General features: G+C 40.0%; 1 protein-coding gene across 6 annotated transcripts in view; it reads left to right on the top strand.

Annotated features, from left to right (window-relative positions):
* RERE (arginine-glutamic acid dipeptide repeats) overlaps positions 1-14,511 on the top strand; it is a 437,697-nt gene that overhangs the window by 205,858 nt on the left and 217,328 nt on the right. For 5 of the 6 annotated variants that reach the window (XM_081215086.1, XM_081215082.1, XM_081215088.1 and 2 more), the window contains 2 exons: positions 4,631-4,701; positions 14,168-14,293. In XM_081215086.1, coding sequence (XP_081071212.1) covers positions 4,631-4,701; positions 14,168-14,293 — 197 coding nt within the window. The remainder of the gene's footprint in view (positions 1-4,630; positions 4,702-14,167; positions 14,294-14,511) is intronic. The other variant, XM_081215089.1, reaches the window with a different exon arrangement.

The raw sequence follows: 14,511 nt of genomic DNA on the forward strand, positions 1-14,511 counted from the left end.
CCTGTTTTGTTTGGAATAATTGATATTGATGGTAGTAGCCTCACTCATTTTTTTCTGGCCCATTTCGGGCTTGCTGATTTTAAGATTAAAAATATATGTATTTGCCCTGCAGCAGCCGTTAGCTCAATCTGGTAAATACGCATTTTCATATGGGTAATTTTGAAAATGCGCATTATGCACTTAATGGGTCGCATCGGCTTTGCTCATTTCTTTCAGAACTGCTAGCTTGCTTTCTTTTTTAAAGACTCTTTTTCTTTTTTTCAAAAAAAGGTATCTGCAGTACTTGTGTTGGCCATGGGGAATTTTCAGGTTGAGGATCAATATCCAACTGACTGAAACCAATTTTATAGCCAACTTCAGACAATCCATGCTCCCATAAATTGCATGAAAAATTGTTGGCAAATCATTTTGGCTTTAAAAGATTGCTGGGCGTATCCCAAGTGAGTTTTTTTTTAATGATTTTTTTAAAAATTGGGGTATAGTTGCTTTATAGTGTTGTATTTGTTTCTGCTGTACAACAAAGTGAATCAGCTGTATGTATACATATGTCCTCTTCCTCTTGGACCTCCCTTTCCCCCCCTCCCCCCCTCCCCCCCATCTAGGTCACCACAGAGCACCGAGCTGAGCTCCCGGGTTCGGACCAGCTCTCTGTTTGACACATGGTAGCATATATATGTTAACCCTAATCTCCCTATTTGGCCCCGCCCCTGCGTCCTGTCCACACATCCATCCTCTACGTCTGCGTCTCTATTCCTGCCCTGCAGATAGGTCCACCTGCACCATTTTTCTGGATTCCACATATATGCATTAATATATGTTATTTGTTTTCCTCATTCTGACTTACTCTGTATGACAGACTCTAGGTCCATCCACGTCTCCACAAATGACCCAGTTTTGTTCCTTTTTATATTGACTTAGGTTTTCATCATTCTCTTTCCAGATAAAACACTTTATTTTTGTGCTAACTGTAAACATCTATGTAAAGTTATTTTCTTAAATAGCTGCTTAATTAATAAGACAAGAGGGAAATATTTCTGAGTTATATGGCCTTATTTAACCTTGTTTTGAAAATCATTAAGAGCAATAATAAGTAGATCTTTGTGTGTGTGCGAGACTTAAATTCCAAATTGTTTTTAGGATGTATTGTCTTTTAGTTAGATCCCCCTATTTTTTATGGGAGGGTTAAAAAGAAAAGTTTGACTCTACAATAATTTTTCATGCTTTCATTTTTTAAAATGATTTAGAAAAATCAAATCAAAACAATGTATTTTTCCCTATTCCTATGGCAAGTTTGACATGTGAAAATTTTTAATTCATGTCAAGAATTTTAATAACCTCTGATCTTGGTCATTGTGTGTTTTATGACCATTTGTGTAAAATAAACTCTAAGTGTTGTCACTTAATTTTGACGATAATTTTGAAAATAAGTTCAGTCAGACCTTTTCACATAAAAGTTTCAAAATACTGGGCTTCCCTGGTGGCGCAGTGGTTGAGAGTCTGCCTGCCAATGCAGGGGACGAGGGTTCGTGCCCCGGTCCGGGAGGATCCCGCGTGCCGCGGAGCGGCTGGGCCCGTGAGCCATGGCCGCTGAGCCTGCGCGTCCGGAGCCTGTGCTCCGTAATGGGAGAGGCCACAGCAGTGAGAGGCCCGCGTACCAAAAAAAAAAAAAAAAAAAAAGTTTCAAAATACTAATAGAGATCACTTGACAGCAGTGACCTGCTTTACATATCACTAGCCTTGTGCATTGGAATCTCATATCTGGATTTATAGCTTTGGGTCAGTTTGGGTTGCCACGATAACTTTTTAAACAGAAAGAGGTGACTTTTTATCTAGTAATAAGGCATTGATAAGTAAACGTGGTAATTCCATATGTTAAGTTTGTGGATCTGCTGTCTTCCACTGCCTTATTCCTCATGGCAGCGTTCCTCAGGCCAGGGCTGCAGGGCAGCCTCCAGTAAGACCACGGAGAAGTGTTTAGGCAAAGGGATATCAGTAGTTGTCCTTGACATCCCAGCATATTCCTTTCCTTTCTTCTCTAACAGATATACGTTCAGGTATATTTAGAGATAATCATTTTCCTGAATGTAAATTTGTAGTTGAGAAATGAAAGAATATAGATTCTCTCTCCTATTCTGGAAAGCTTTTTAATATACAAGTTAATAGCTACTTTATGTTTTTACTTTATGTAAGAGTGTTTATAGTAATACTGGTTCTGCTGATTATGAGAAAAGAATATAAAGCTTTTCTTTGTGTAAAAGGAATAAAGTTATTCATAATCCTCACTATCTAACCATCTGTCATTGATTTCAGTTCTGTCTAGTCTTACCAACCCCAGTGTCAGACATTAGTCCTTGGGGGGGTGAATGCAGAAATGAGTAAGTTTGGTTTCTTTAAGCTCAAAATTGATAGTGAGGTACACAGTGCAGACCATCTGACTGCCAGTAACTGACCACACAGGGGATGTAAGTTGTCAACTTTATATAAAGGAGAGGAAATTTTACATCAAGGAGAGGAGATGTTGTTGTTTCTTTACAGAGGAGTCATGAGAATTTACTGCCCCTGGAGGGAACTCATTATCAGGTTGCAGGTGCTTGTAAGAATGAAGGAATAAAGAAGGTTTGGTATGGATGGGGTACGGAGATGGTGTTTCTTTAAGGCGGTGCAGCCTAGGGGAGGGCGAGATGTGATGTGGGATCAGACCATCGAATACAGCAAGTTTTTTTTTTTGTCACGTGAGCTTTAAGAAAGTGGAGATCATTAGTTAGGAAGGGACCTGTTAGTTTTGAAGTCAGTGAATAGTAGTTAGGTATGACAGTGTAACCTTATGAGATACAGAAAATACTTCCTTCTGTAGGAGGTGATAGGAAGAAGAGGGCATATGGGCTGTGATTTGTGTTCAGGTGAGATGAAGAAACAGTGGATATCTAGAGATGTGAAATGCTGGCAGTGGGTACAGCAAGGATTGGAACACAGAAATTAAGAAGCTTGGGTTGTCCCCACACTGTGCAAGTCGGAGCTACAGTTTTTATTTAGGGAATGGGTTTCTTCAGTTTTTACTTGAATAGCAAGTTAGGGCTTAGGTAGAGAACTCTCTACCACAGTGGGAAGCGATCTCTTCTTTGTCCCTTAAGGTGATAAGTGTGTTAAGTGGATGTTGCCTGAATGTTGAACAGAGTTTTTTTCCCCAGCATCCTGGACTTTGGAGCAAGATAGAAAGCTCAGTCAGCAGTTCATTCCTGAGCTGCTGTTTTATATGGATTCAGAGATGGAATTGCTGTTGTTGAGCCTACATCTGAGTAGAGAAATCTGTTGGGAGATTCTGGATGCCTAAGTGATTGGCTTTCAGATTTCTTCTTTTTCTGTAATGACTTTGGGCTACAAGAATCCTGATGTCTTTCAGAAAGTTTCTTGGAAGGAAGTGGCCTTTAGTCTTCTTCGTGTCTTTCTTCCTGTTCTGCCTCCTAGTGGGTCTGCTAGCCCCTGTGGTGGGACCAGAAGTCCCACTGGATCGAGGGCTCCAAACCTCTGCTCCTTTGCTTTTTGCTGGGGAGGGTGGTGTTAACACGTGTGAAATGGAGCGGTAGAGGAACCTGCCTGTGTTCTCCAGCGTCTAGAGTTCCTCTAAGACACGTTTGTTGTGAAGGGTCCTGAGGAAGGATAAAAATACGTGGCATTTTAAACGTGGGCATCATGGTCGCTCTCCCTAGAAAATTTGATTGACTGCAGATGCCTTTACTTGTGAGTAAATAACGCATAGGTTTTCCTGTCCTGAGCTTTATGATGATCTTCGGTTGTAGTGTGGAGCGTTTGTACATTCCTTTATAGTCACTGCTTCCCTTAAAATCTTTGCTTCTTTAAAAAAAAAATGTCTTAACTGGTCATTTTAAAAAATAACCTTTAGACTCCAGCTGTTGAGAGCATCAAAACTAATTACCCAGCCACCGCCATGTCAAATGTAGTTTAAGAAACGGCTCTTCTTCCCCGAGGAAAATCTAATTTGGTTTACTTCATTCCATCTCTGATCGGCTGCCTTGGTTTTCTTTACTATTAGAAAATATGTTCAGGTTAAAATTTAATAGAAAGTTATCCATAAGATACTAGATTGGTTTTCTTTTTCTTCATGTGTGTGAAAAGGTCGTTGTCATAGCATGTTCAAGCTAGTCTTCTTTACATATTTCACTTATTTCCTCACAAAATATTTATTAAAAATAAAGCAGCACTTGGCAAAGCTGTTTCTCTTTGTGAAGACGGGGAGCATCTATCTGAGTAAGATATTCAAGGTTTTGTCTTGGTCTGTAACCTTGAGCAAGTAATTCCCTTTATCGAGGTTTCTCCATCTGACTATGGATAATCTCATGGGATTCCCACTCCCCCTTGTTCAGAGATGCTGGAAACAATAATTGAGTCTTTATCAAGTTATTTAAATTATCAGAAAGTGGTCAAAAAGAACCCAAGAGCTGTTTTCCTTTAGCTTAAAATTATTTGTCATTTAATATCACCTTTAAAAATTTATTTTCTATAAAAGGCATGTGCTTTGTCATTTATTTATTTATGCAGTGGCTTTATGGGCCCTGTCTTTGATCCATTAAAGGTAAATGCCATTGTTTTAAATTTTCTTTTTCTTTTAAAGACTGTGTGTATATCGAGAGTCGGAGGCCAAACACACCGTATTTCATCTGTAGCATCCAAGACTTCAAACTGGTAAGCATCTTTTCATGTGCTGTTGATTCTACTCCGTACTTTCTCTTTTCCCAGTTCCACTGGCTGTCTCTTTTGATTGCTTCGCTATCCTATTGACTTGTTGACCTCTGAGTGCTGACTGCCTGGTGACTGCAGCACTCAAATAAGGCAGTAATCAGCTTTATAACACTAAGTGTAGACAGACGTTTCTGAAGTTTTTATTCATTTAGTAGCTGTTCTGACAACAATTTCAGAGATTCCCTTGAGCTCCTGTAGTAGTTCATTTTTTCTCAGCCACTGTGAAGAACCTGATGTAAAATAAACTTTGGATTTGATGATGAGTTGGGGTAAAAAAGAGAATATAAATGGGCCAGAGATGATTTTCTGTGGCAATAGTAATTTACTTAGGTATTTTAAGCAAATATGGAGTGTATCTTGAACCTTTTCTGGGTGTCTCCCGTGGTGGAGGTCGGGGAAGGAAGTTTGGCTTGGGGATGATAGAGCTATAGTACTTTCTCATTAAAAACCTTTCACGGGTACCTAAGTGCCAGTATTGCCCGGTATGAAATCTCTTGTTTTTAGACCACTGGTTCTCACACTTGGGGCTTTGGATCCCCTGATACCCGGAGAGATTTTGCAGAGGTCTGTAAATAAGCATTCTCAGTCTCAAATAAATTAAATAAATATACTTCACACGTGTCTGTACAACTGCTTTTCAAATGTATTAATATGCTGCTGTGATTTTTAAAATTAACTTATTCAATGACAGTACATAGTTAAGAATCACTTTATTATGTATTTTCCTCAAGCAATTGTTATGTGAAGTGCTATCGAAGTAGTGTCATTTGGGGAATCTTTTGAAACATTTAGATGTTAAGAAAGGATCCTGGACAGTAAGTCGCCTACATACGAACGAGTTCCGTTCCGAGAGTGGGTTCCTAAGTCCAACAAAGTTAGCCTAACATAATTGGCTATGTACCGCTGCTTTTACGCTTGCTTGCAGACATCCTGGGCTTGAAATAAAGATACTGTACTACTGTATACTGTACTGTACAGTAAAGTACACAAAAGCACAACCACTTGTAGAGGATGCACGCACATGACAATGTATGCCAGACACACACACTAATTTACGTGATTGCACATGCGAATGTACGTTTGCGTCTTTGAAAGGTCGCAACTTGAATGTTCGTATGTAGGGGACTTACTGTACTTGAAGGTTGTGAACCACTGTGTACATTCTTAGGTCTGGAGAAATCCTGATTCTTTAGCTTTGTAGAGATACGTGTCAATATCTGTGAAAGCCATTATTTCCAAAACGCTTTGTAACTTTTGATAATACTTGTGCTCTGACATACATTGTATGTGATATTTCAGCCTAAAGAAAAGTAATGTAGTCTGAACTCTGCATCTCCTTTTTTTTTTTTTTTTTTTTTTTTTTTTTTTTTTTTTGTGGTACGCGGGCCTCTCGTTGCTGTGGCCTCTCCCGTTGCGGAGCACAGGCTCCGGACGCGCAGGCTCAGCGACCATGGCTCACGGGCCCAGCCACTCCGCGGCATGTGGGATCCTCCCGGACCGAGGCACGAACCCACGTCCCCTGCATCGGCAGGTGGACTCTCAACCACTGCGCCACCAGGGAAGCTCTCCTTAGTGTTTTTTTTTTTTTTTTTTAATGCATTCTAAACGACTCCAAATGTCCCACTAGTAAAAAAAAGTTGCGTGCCATTTCTTTTTTCTTTGTTCAAAAATTATCACGTAAGTAATAACATGCTTTTTGCTACTTTAAAAGAAAGTAAAATGGGCCATTTACTGCTAAGATTTCTTTATTCTTGGTAGGCTGCTTTTACCTTCTAGTTTTACAAGGTGGCCTTGCGGTTTAATCTTGTAAATCACATGCTTTCTGCTCAGATTTTATGTCAACATGAGGTTTTACCATTTTTTAGAGGTCTTTGCTATTTATTATATGTTGCCTTCCAAAGGTTGTTTTTTATAGCTGCTGCACTGACATCTGCAAGTCTGGGCGGTGGCCTTGTTTCCTGAAGAGTTTTCTTTTGCTAGTGGTGCTGCTACTGCTCTTTCCCTGCTTGTTGTCTTTGTGTGTGATTTTTACCAGATATAATACCACTGCACCATGGAAAAGATATACAGCTGTGAAATAAAACTGCAAAGATTTTCCTTTTACCTATTAGAGTCTGAGCCCCTTTTGTACAATTTTTCCACGTTAGCAGGTGCCTTCGTGTTTGAATGGCGTCTCTTAGGAAATGCTGATTACAATGTGATAGTTGCTGTTGGGGCAGAGGTTCCTGCTGAGCTACAGTAATTGCTCAGGGTATTAACAGCAATAAAAGCTGAAACTTATGTCATCAAGATTGGTCTAGTACAGCACATTAAAGCTGTCTGCAGAAACAGCGTGGGAAGTGGGGTGCTACAGGTTTAGATACCTTTTTCTAAGTCACATATTGCTATGTCAGATGTTTTTGTTTGAGTTCTGTGTTCAGCATGTATTTACAGTTTTTGTGTAAGAATAACAGGGATGTTGAAGAAATATTTGCTCCTGGAAGGAATATGTTTATTGTCTGGATACCCACTTTCTTTCCTTGTTTCTCAATACTACTTATAAAAAGATAACGTAATAGATAAGAATAATCATAGACGTCTTTTCCTTCAGCTTAACCTAGAAGGGGAAAAGATGAACAGAAGGAAATGTTCTTTGTTTCTTTGCAAGATTTCAAAAAGAAGAAATTGGAGTTGGTTTTGCCCACAGCAAATACCATGCATGGCAAGCGGAACAGTGGAAAACAAAAACCCAATAGCTTTGACATGTTGTTGATTAATTATGTATTTTATCTTTTTATGGTTTGAGGTTTAACTGAGAGATGTATTTCTTGGTTTATACCATAAATTAGAATCAGTCCTTTTAGCATGGTGAGTTTTGAGAACAAGATGTGTTTTGGGACTGTCAGAGGCACTGGGTGAACAGGAAGGGCAGGAAGCTGGGAGAAGCAGAAGGTTGGAGCAGCTGTGCGGGAAGAGAGAGAGAGAGAGAGGGAGAGGGAGAGGGAGAGAGAGGGAGAGAAGGAGGGAGGGAGGGAGAGAGGGAGAGAGAGGGAGAGAGGGAGGGAGAGAGAGGGAGGGAGGGAGGGGGAGAGGGAGAGAGAGAGAGGGAGAGAGGGAGAGGGAGAGAGGGAGAGGGAGAGAGGGAGAGAGGGAAAGAGAGAGGGAGAGGGGGAGGGGGGAGAGAGGGGGAGAGGGAGAGAGAGGGAGAGAGGGAGAGAGAGGGGGCAGAGAGAGAGAGGGAGGGAGAGAGAGGGAGAGAGGGAGAGAGAGAGAGAGAGAGAGAGGGAGAGAGAGGGTGGGGGAGAGAGCGAGTGAGCACGAGTGCTCTCCTCGAGTCCTGCTGTATTGGTGCTTCTTCCCGTTGGATTCTTAGATTCTCCTTATTGTCTGTTCTGAGTAGGGGGCTCTTTTCTTGGGCCAGCTTGAGCAGATCTCTAGTAACCATAACTGAAAGAGCCTGCGATCACATCTGCATGTGCTGTGCTCCCATAGCTTTTCTAGGTCACTGTGTTTGCTTTGAGGGTTTTGTTCCCGAATGAGTCACTGTCACCACGGAGCAGTATATCCCAGAGTGCAGTTAGGAGCGTCTTGGGTTATCACCAGTGCCTTCGACAGGCATTTGTTAAAAGCCTACGGTGTGTTCTGTGTGTTCTTTGTTGAGCGCAGCACCATGAGGGGGACTGAAGAATGTAAGGTATAGTTCCTTCCCTCAGTGATCTTAGGTTGTGATTGGACAGACAGTGGCTGTGGTGTTACTGGATGTCAGCCCTCTTTGGGGAACACTGAGTAGGACTGATGTGGAGGAAGCCATTCACGTAATGTCCTAAGAGAAAGGTTCCTTACTTTTACTAAAAAACAGTAAGATTCCATTTTTATAGAAGTCCAGGCCTTAGCATAATAGAATTAATTTGCTATCTAGAAATAATCATGGCTTCTGAGAATGCTTAACAAGGAGATTATTGAGATTAGTGGTTTCCATTCAGCATAACACCAAGGATCCTTGTTCCTTGTCTGGCTCTAATAGTGGTGCTTCGTACCTAATTCTTCATTCACAGATAAGTAGTTGAAGCCATTCCTCTAATACTCTGCATGGGAATTCTGTGTGGATTCCTAATGAATTTCTATCCTTTGTTAAATAGAAAAAATATGATGTTTGTTTCCTTGAGTTATATAATTATCAATTCTTTAGCTGTTACATGAAATGAATTTTCAGGTCGGAGAGGCAATTATTACAAATATTATTTTGAGCAGATACCATTGATTCGTTTTTGCTCCTATTTGGCCTATTAAAATGTAATTGTCTTTAAAATTAAACCTGAGATTCCTTAGAGTTGGGGATATGTCTTTGGTGATGTTAGGCTATTTCCAGTTGACCTTTTAGGGCTCAGTGTGTTGTCACTGCCCTGCACGGATGCATGTGGTCTTGTGTCGTTTCTGTCCCTAACAGCATACATTCTCCGTGCTGACTTTGAACGTGGAGTAGTGGAGGGCACCTGCCACTTGTTACCTTGGTGAAGGCACATCTCCATTGCTGCTGTGAGTGGGGGGCCGAGCTCGTTAAGGTGCAGCGCTGTGTACACCTCTTCGTTTCACAGTCGAATGTGAGCAGCTGGGGGAGGAACATTTGGAGTTCCCTTCCAGTTCCTGGTCTGTACCTGTAACCCTACGCAAAGTCTGGTTACCCCAGTGCAGCAATCAGGGGCTTCAGCTTAGGTTCCACTTACCGTTGAAATTGCCTTCTCTCCACCAAATTGAGTTTCTCAGAAGTGTATTAAAAGCAAGAAGCTGCTTTTCCTTCTTTAAAATGAAAACTTACTGAGAATAAGTAACCATACCTTCTCGTTTTTTTTGTTAGAGACCTTTACATAGATAATGCTGGGAGATAAGGGAGGTTTCGTTAACATGCACTCTTGTGTACATATGTATGTACACATAATGAGTTAATTAGCATTTATGTATTATACACCACAGTTATTTAATCCCAGCTTGGTTGATGTGACCACTCAGCACAGAATGTATGGTATATGGGCATTCAGGAAATGGGCATTTTAATGTTAGGTCAGCCTTGTATTGAAAACTTTTTGGGGTGGGGGGCAGGAAATCTGCATTAATTTGAACATGGCTAATTCAGAATTTTAGATGTGATTCTGGGACTGAGTTGGGGGATGGTAGAGTGCATGGGTTGGGAGCTGGAATTTGACATCAGCTGGTCTGTTCCATCAGTTGCTATTTTCCATGACCTTGGGCAAGACACTAAATCCTCCTAACCTTGCTGTACTTACCTATGAAGTTGGGATATAAAGCACCTACCTTGAAGCTGGGTTGTTTTTAGATTAACAGATCAAGCCTACAAAGTGGATAGTGCAGTGCCTGGGCCATGGGATGATCGTGCCGTTGACATTTAGTTGGCGCTCTAGGTTTAAGCTTTGTAAAGGCAGTTACCACCACGTCTGTTTTATTCATTGATGTATAAATACATTGCCCATATAAGATCCATACTAAATATTTACTGAGTATTGAATGAAGTTACATTTCAGTGGAAAAAATTGACTGGATAAAGTTTTCAAAAATCTTTAGTAGTAGTTTGATACAGTCCATGCATTAACTACAAATTAACCTGTTTATTAAACAGGCCAAAGAGATCTGCTTCTTTACCTTTAGTTAGCCTGCAATGTGTAGTATTTTATATATTTAAATAATAAAATTCTAAAAATACGTTCAACCTCAGTTTTAATTTTCTTCAGGAAGTTTATGTAAGTGTAGCCAAAGTCATAACATTCTTTAGGCATTATTCTGTTTTGAATTTTCTATGTCACTGACTTTTAGCAAAGATAAACGAGGGCTTAGTCTATATGTAAACATCCCAGAGAAGGCCAGCTGATATGAAAAATGCCATAGGATGTGATGATTTGTTTCTGTGTGAAACAGTAGCTGTTTTCTCTTTTGGTTTTTTATAGTCCCTCACATTAGGCCTGCAGAATTGAGTCTATTTGTAGTTTCTTTTTCTCTTTACCCTCTTTGTTCATTCCCTGTAAAAAGGTCAGTACCACTTGGTTACAGCTTTGTGACTTGAGTGTAGTGTTGGATAATGAAGTGAAGACTTTGAAGTTTGTTATCAAGTGTTTTCAGTTTATAGAGTGAGGAGGTACATCTTACTTAGTGGAAAGTACAGCAGAGACAGTTGTTTAAAGAGTTGTTCCTTTTTGTTAGTTTAATTGTCCTCACCTGTCAGGAGTGGGTGCATCGGTGGGACGGTGCTCTTATACAGTGATTTCTGTGTCAAGAAAAAGTTGGAAAAAAGAAGGAAATTTTGCCATTTGCAACAACATGAATGGACTTGGAGGGTCCTTTGCTAAGTGAAGTAAGTCAGACAGAGAAAGACAAGCACTGTGTGGTATCACTTCAGTGTGGAATCTAAAAAATACAACAAACTAGTGACTATAATTAAAAAAAAGAAACAGACTTACAGATATAGAGAACAAATTAGTGTATCAGTGGGGAGAGGGAAGAGAGGAGGGGCAAGCTAGGGGTAGGGGATTAAGAGGTACAAACTATTATGTGTAACATAAGGTACAAGGATATATTGTACAACACGGAATATACCGAATATTCTATAGTAACTGGAAATGGACTATAATCTTTAAAAACTGTGAATCACTATATTGTATACCTGTATCTTATATAATATTGTACGTTGTATATACTTCAATTTTTTAAAAAAAGTAAAAAAAGAAAGGGAAAAGGTTTGAATTACTGACTTGGTGCTAGAGTATTCTTCTAAAGGCCACGCCTTCCCCTACCCCCACCTTCTTTGTTTAAAATAAGGGTCGTGGTTGCTTAGTTGCCATCAGTAAGCATTGTGATAAACTATAATGGGGTATTGAGCTTCCTCCATGCTGTGTTTGGAGTAACCCACCAATAATACATATATGTGCAAGGATCAAATGTCCTTTTCATGTTGGAATTTGAAGTTGATAATTTTAAGAGTGGCATGCTGTCGCTTAGCCCTGAGTTTGATGGGCATAGTCTGATGCCGCGTTGTTGGGTATCTGCTGTGCCTGCCCCCCACCTCCACCCCAGTTATAGGACAATCATGTTGAAAGTTATTTTGAATCACCACAGCCTCTTCGCATGATACGAGTGTCAATTTGTAAGTGGAAGGAAGTGGTGACACAAGTGAAAATCAAAGCGAGGCTTTGGGAATAAGTAATCTCAGAACATCTCATTGGTTCCATTTCCTTAGTTTCTCAGTGGTCTGTTTTCAGTCATGACTGACAGTCATCGTAGGCCACGTGGTATTTAAAGTTTTAATGGTTCACGATTACTGTGAAGTTGGGTAATTCATTTTCTCCTAATTTATTTGGATTTTAGGACTCTAAGAAATCACTTAAAAAGTTTAATTATATTTACTTCCATAAACTGTTTATCTAAAAATGTTATTTTAATAGTAAACCTGTTCTCTATATGTAAAAATTTTTCAATGCAGAAAACTCTAGGTATTCTGATATTTTTAAAAAAGGAACTTAAGAAAGTTTGAGACAATCTGATATTTGCAGAGAGCTACTGTGCAAGAATACTGGTAAAATCTTGTCATTCCAACTCTCTTTCTTAGAACTGGAAATTTGTAATTTGTGTATATGTGATCGTTTGTGTTAAGGACCAACTCAAAATTATAGAAGAAAAAATCCATTAGAAGAAACGAAAGAAAATTAGGGCAACTGAGATACTGTCAGCGTTTTCTGACTCATAAGTAAGAATAATGAAATGCTTTGAAATGATGCCTTTTTTTATGTTTAAAATGTTTTAATAATTACTTGAACTTTTGCACATTAAGTAGTGCCAACATGCTTAGAAATGCTTCGCCAAGTGTCTTTCTGTTTAAAACCCTTGATTTGAATGAATAAGGATTTGAGTGGTCTGATTAACTCCTAGTGCAAGAGATTAACCACAGGTTCATTTTTATTTGATGCTTATATTAAAAGATCTTGAGTATACTGTACATTCCAGTGCACAGTTGAATCTTTGATTAGAAGTTTGCAGTGCTGGTATGGGGAGGTGGGAGGTGTGTGGTGGAGAAGGCTATGGCTACTAACACTTGCTGTCCATGCAGGTCACGTATATTTACTGTCCGTGGGGGCAGTGGGAGTGAGAGACTGGCCGCATAGAAAGCATATATGGTGTGGGAGCCTGGGATGCTCTAGAGGGTCGTCTGTAGAGAAAGAAAAGAACAGAAAAGAAAAGCATCATGATAAAGACATGCCCAAGATTAGCTCTTTTTCTTGGGATTTATCTTTTTTGTTTGTTTTCAGAGAGACATAAAAAGAAAATAAGTAGTTGATGGAGCATATTAAAATCTTGGACCACAGGAAGCTGTTAGAGAGTGATTCTTAGCTTTTCGAAATGAATTATATGTATCAGGACTCCCTAAAAATGATTTAATATGAAAAGTTTGCTTATCTGTAATTTAAAAACCATCTTAAGAACAGAAATTCACATAAGTATTTGGATTTTATGAGGTTTTTAGTTCATTAAAAACAACATGAAATTGGATTGGTTAGGTTTTTGGAAACGTTACGTACTCCCTAGAGTTTTTGAAAAGGGACATATTCAGACTATGATCTGAAGTATCTTTTTTGATACTTATCAGGACTGTGCTGGCTTTCAGAAGGTGCTCTTTAATCTTTTGCTGGTTTTAAATGTTTTAAAAGTTTCTTTAAAAAAAAAAGACATACGGTACATACCAAACTGATTTTGCCCCTAAAAGAAATAATGTCTTTCTTGAACTTTATGCTCCAGTCTGCTCATTACATTTACCTTGTGAGTAAATTAAAGCTTGTTTGAATGGTGTCTTCTTTTCCCTCTGGTGTTAAGCCTTTGTATTTTACCTTATCTTTAGCTTTACAAAATTAAACTAGGACTTTGAGAAAATGGTAGGATCTTTCTTTGAGGCCCCCTGCCCCCAGTACCTTGAGCATTTCCTTCTAAAGTACATGTCCTATGCCTCTGGCATCTCTCCTTAGAAACTCTTCTGAAAGCTCAGTTTGTCCACTGGTGGTTTATTGTATAGTCGTGTTTATCTGACACCATTGCATTTTTGTTTTTATTATAAGCAAAGCATGCCACTGTCACGGTGCTTTGACACTGTGTCACATCTTAACTTGGTTATTTTGAGGGGCACACACCATACCGCTTTATGACAGGCCCACACTGAGAGTGTGGAGCCAGAGGGTCGTATGTTCGCGCTGGAGAAAGGAAGCAGCTCTGACTGATGAGCGGAGTTTAACTTTAGTGGCAGAACAGATTCGCTGAGACTTCAGAGGCCACCTGCTAAAGGATTTGTGCAGCTGCCTGCTTGTGTGCTGAGTGCCCCTAGTAACCAGGGTATGAGAAGACATTGGGCCTGTTAACTTAAAACTTTTTTCTCTTTTAGGTCCACAACTCCCAGGCCTGTTGCAGATCTCCACCTCCTGCTTTGTGCGACCCCCCAGCATGCTCTCTGCCGGTGGCAGCACAGCCGCCACAGCATCTTTCTGAAGCCGGGAGAGGGCCTGTAGGGGTAAGGAGAATCCCGTTTTTAAAAGCTATCAATATTTTATATCCCACAGGGTATAAAATAGGCATATCACCTCCCTCCCCAGAGCCCCTTTAAAAATGTGCTGTATCGTATGTGTTCTTAAAGGAGTAACAAGTACACGCACAGAGGAAGCAAAATACGGGACTTGCCTTACCCCTCTAGGACAGTGCCAGAAGCCGGGGGGCTTGGTGGTGGAGGGG

This window comes from Mesoplodon bidens, assembly GCF_964165515.1.
Source record: "Mesoplodon bidens genome assembly, chromosome: 2".
NCBI classification, from domain to species: Eukaryota; Metazoa; Chordata; class Mammalia; order Artiodactyla; family Ziphiidae; genus Mesoplodon; species Mesoplodon bidens.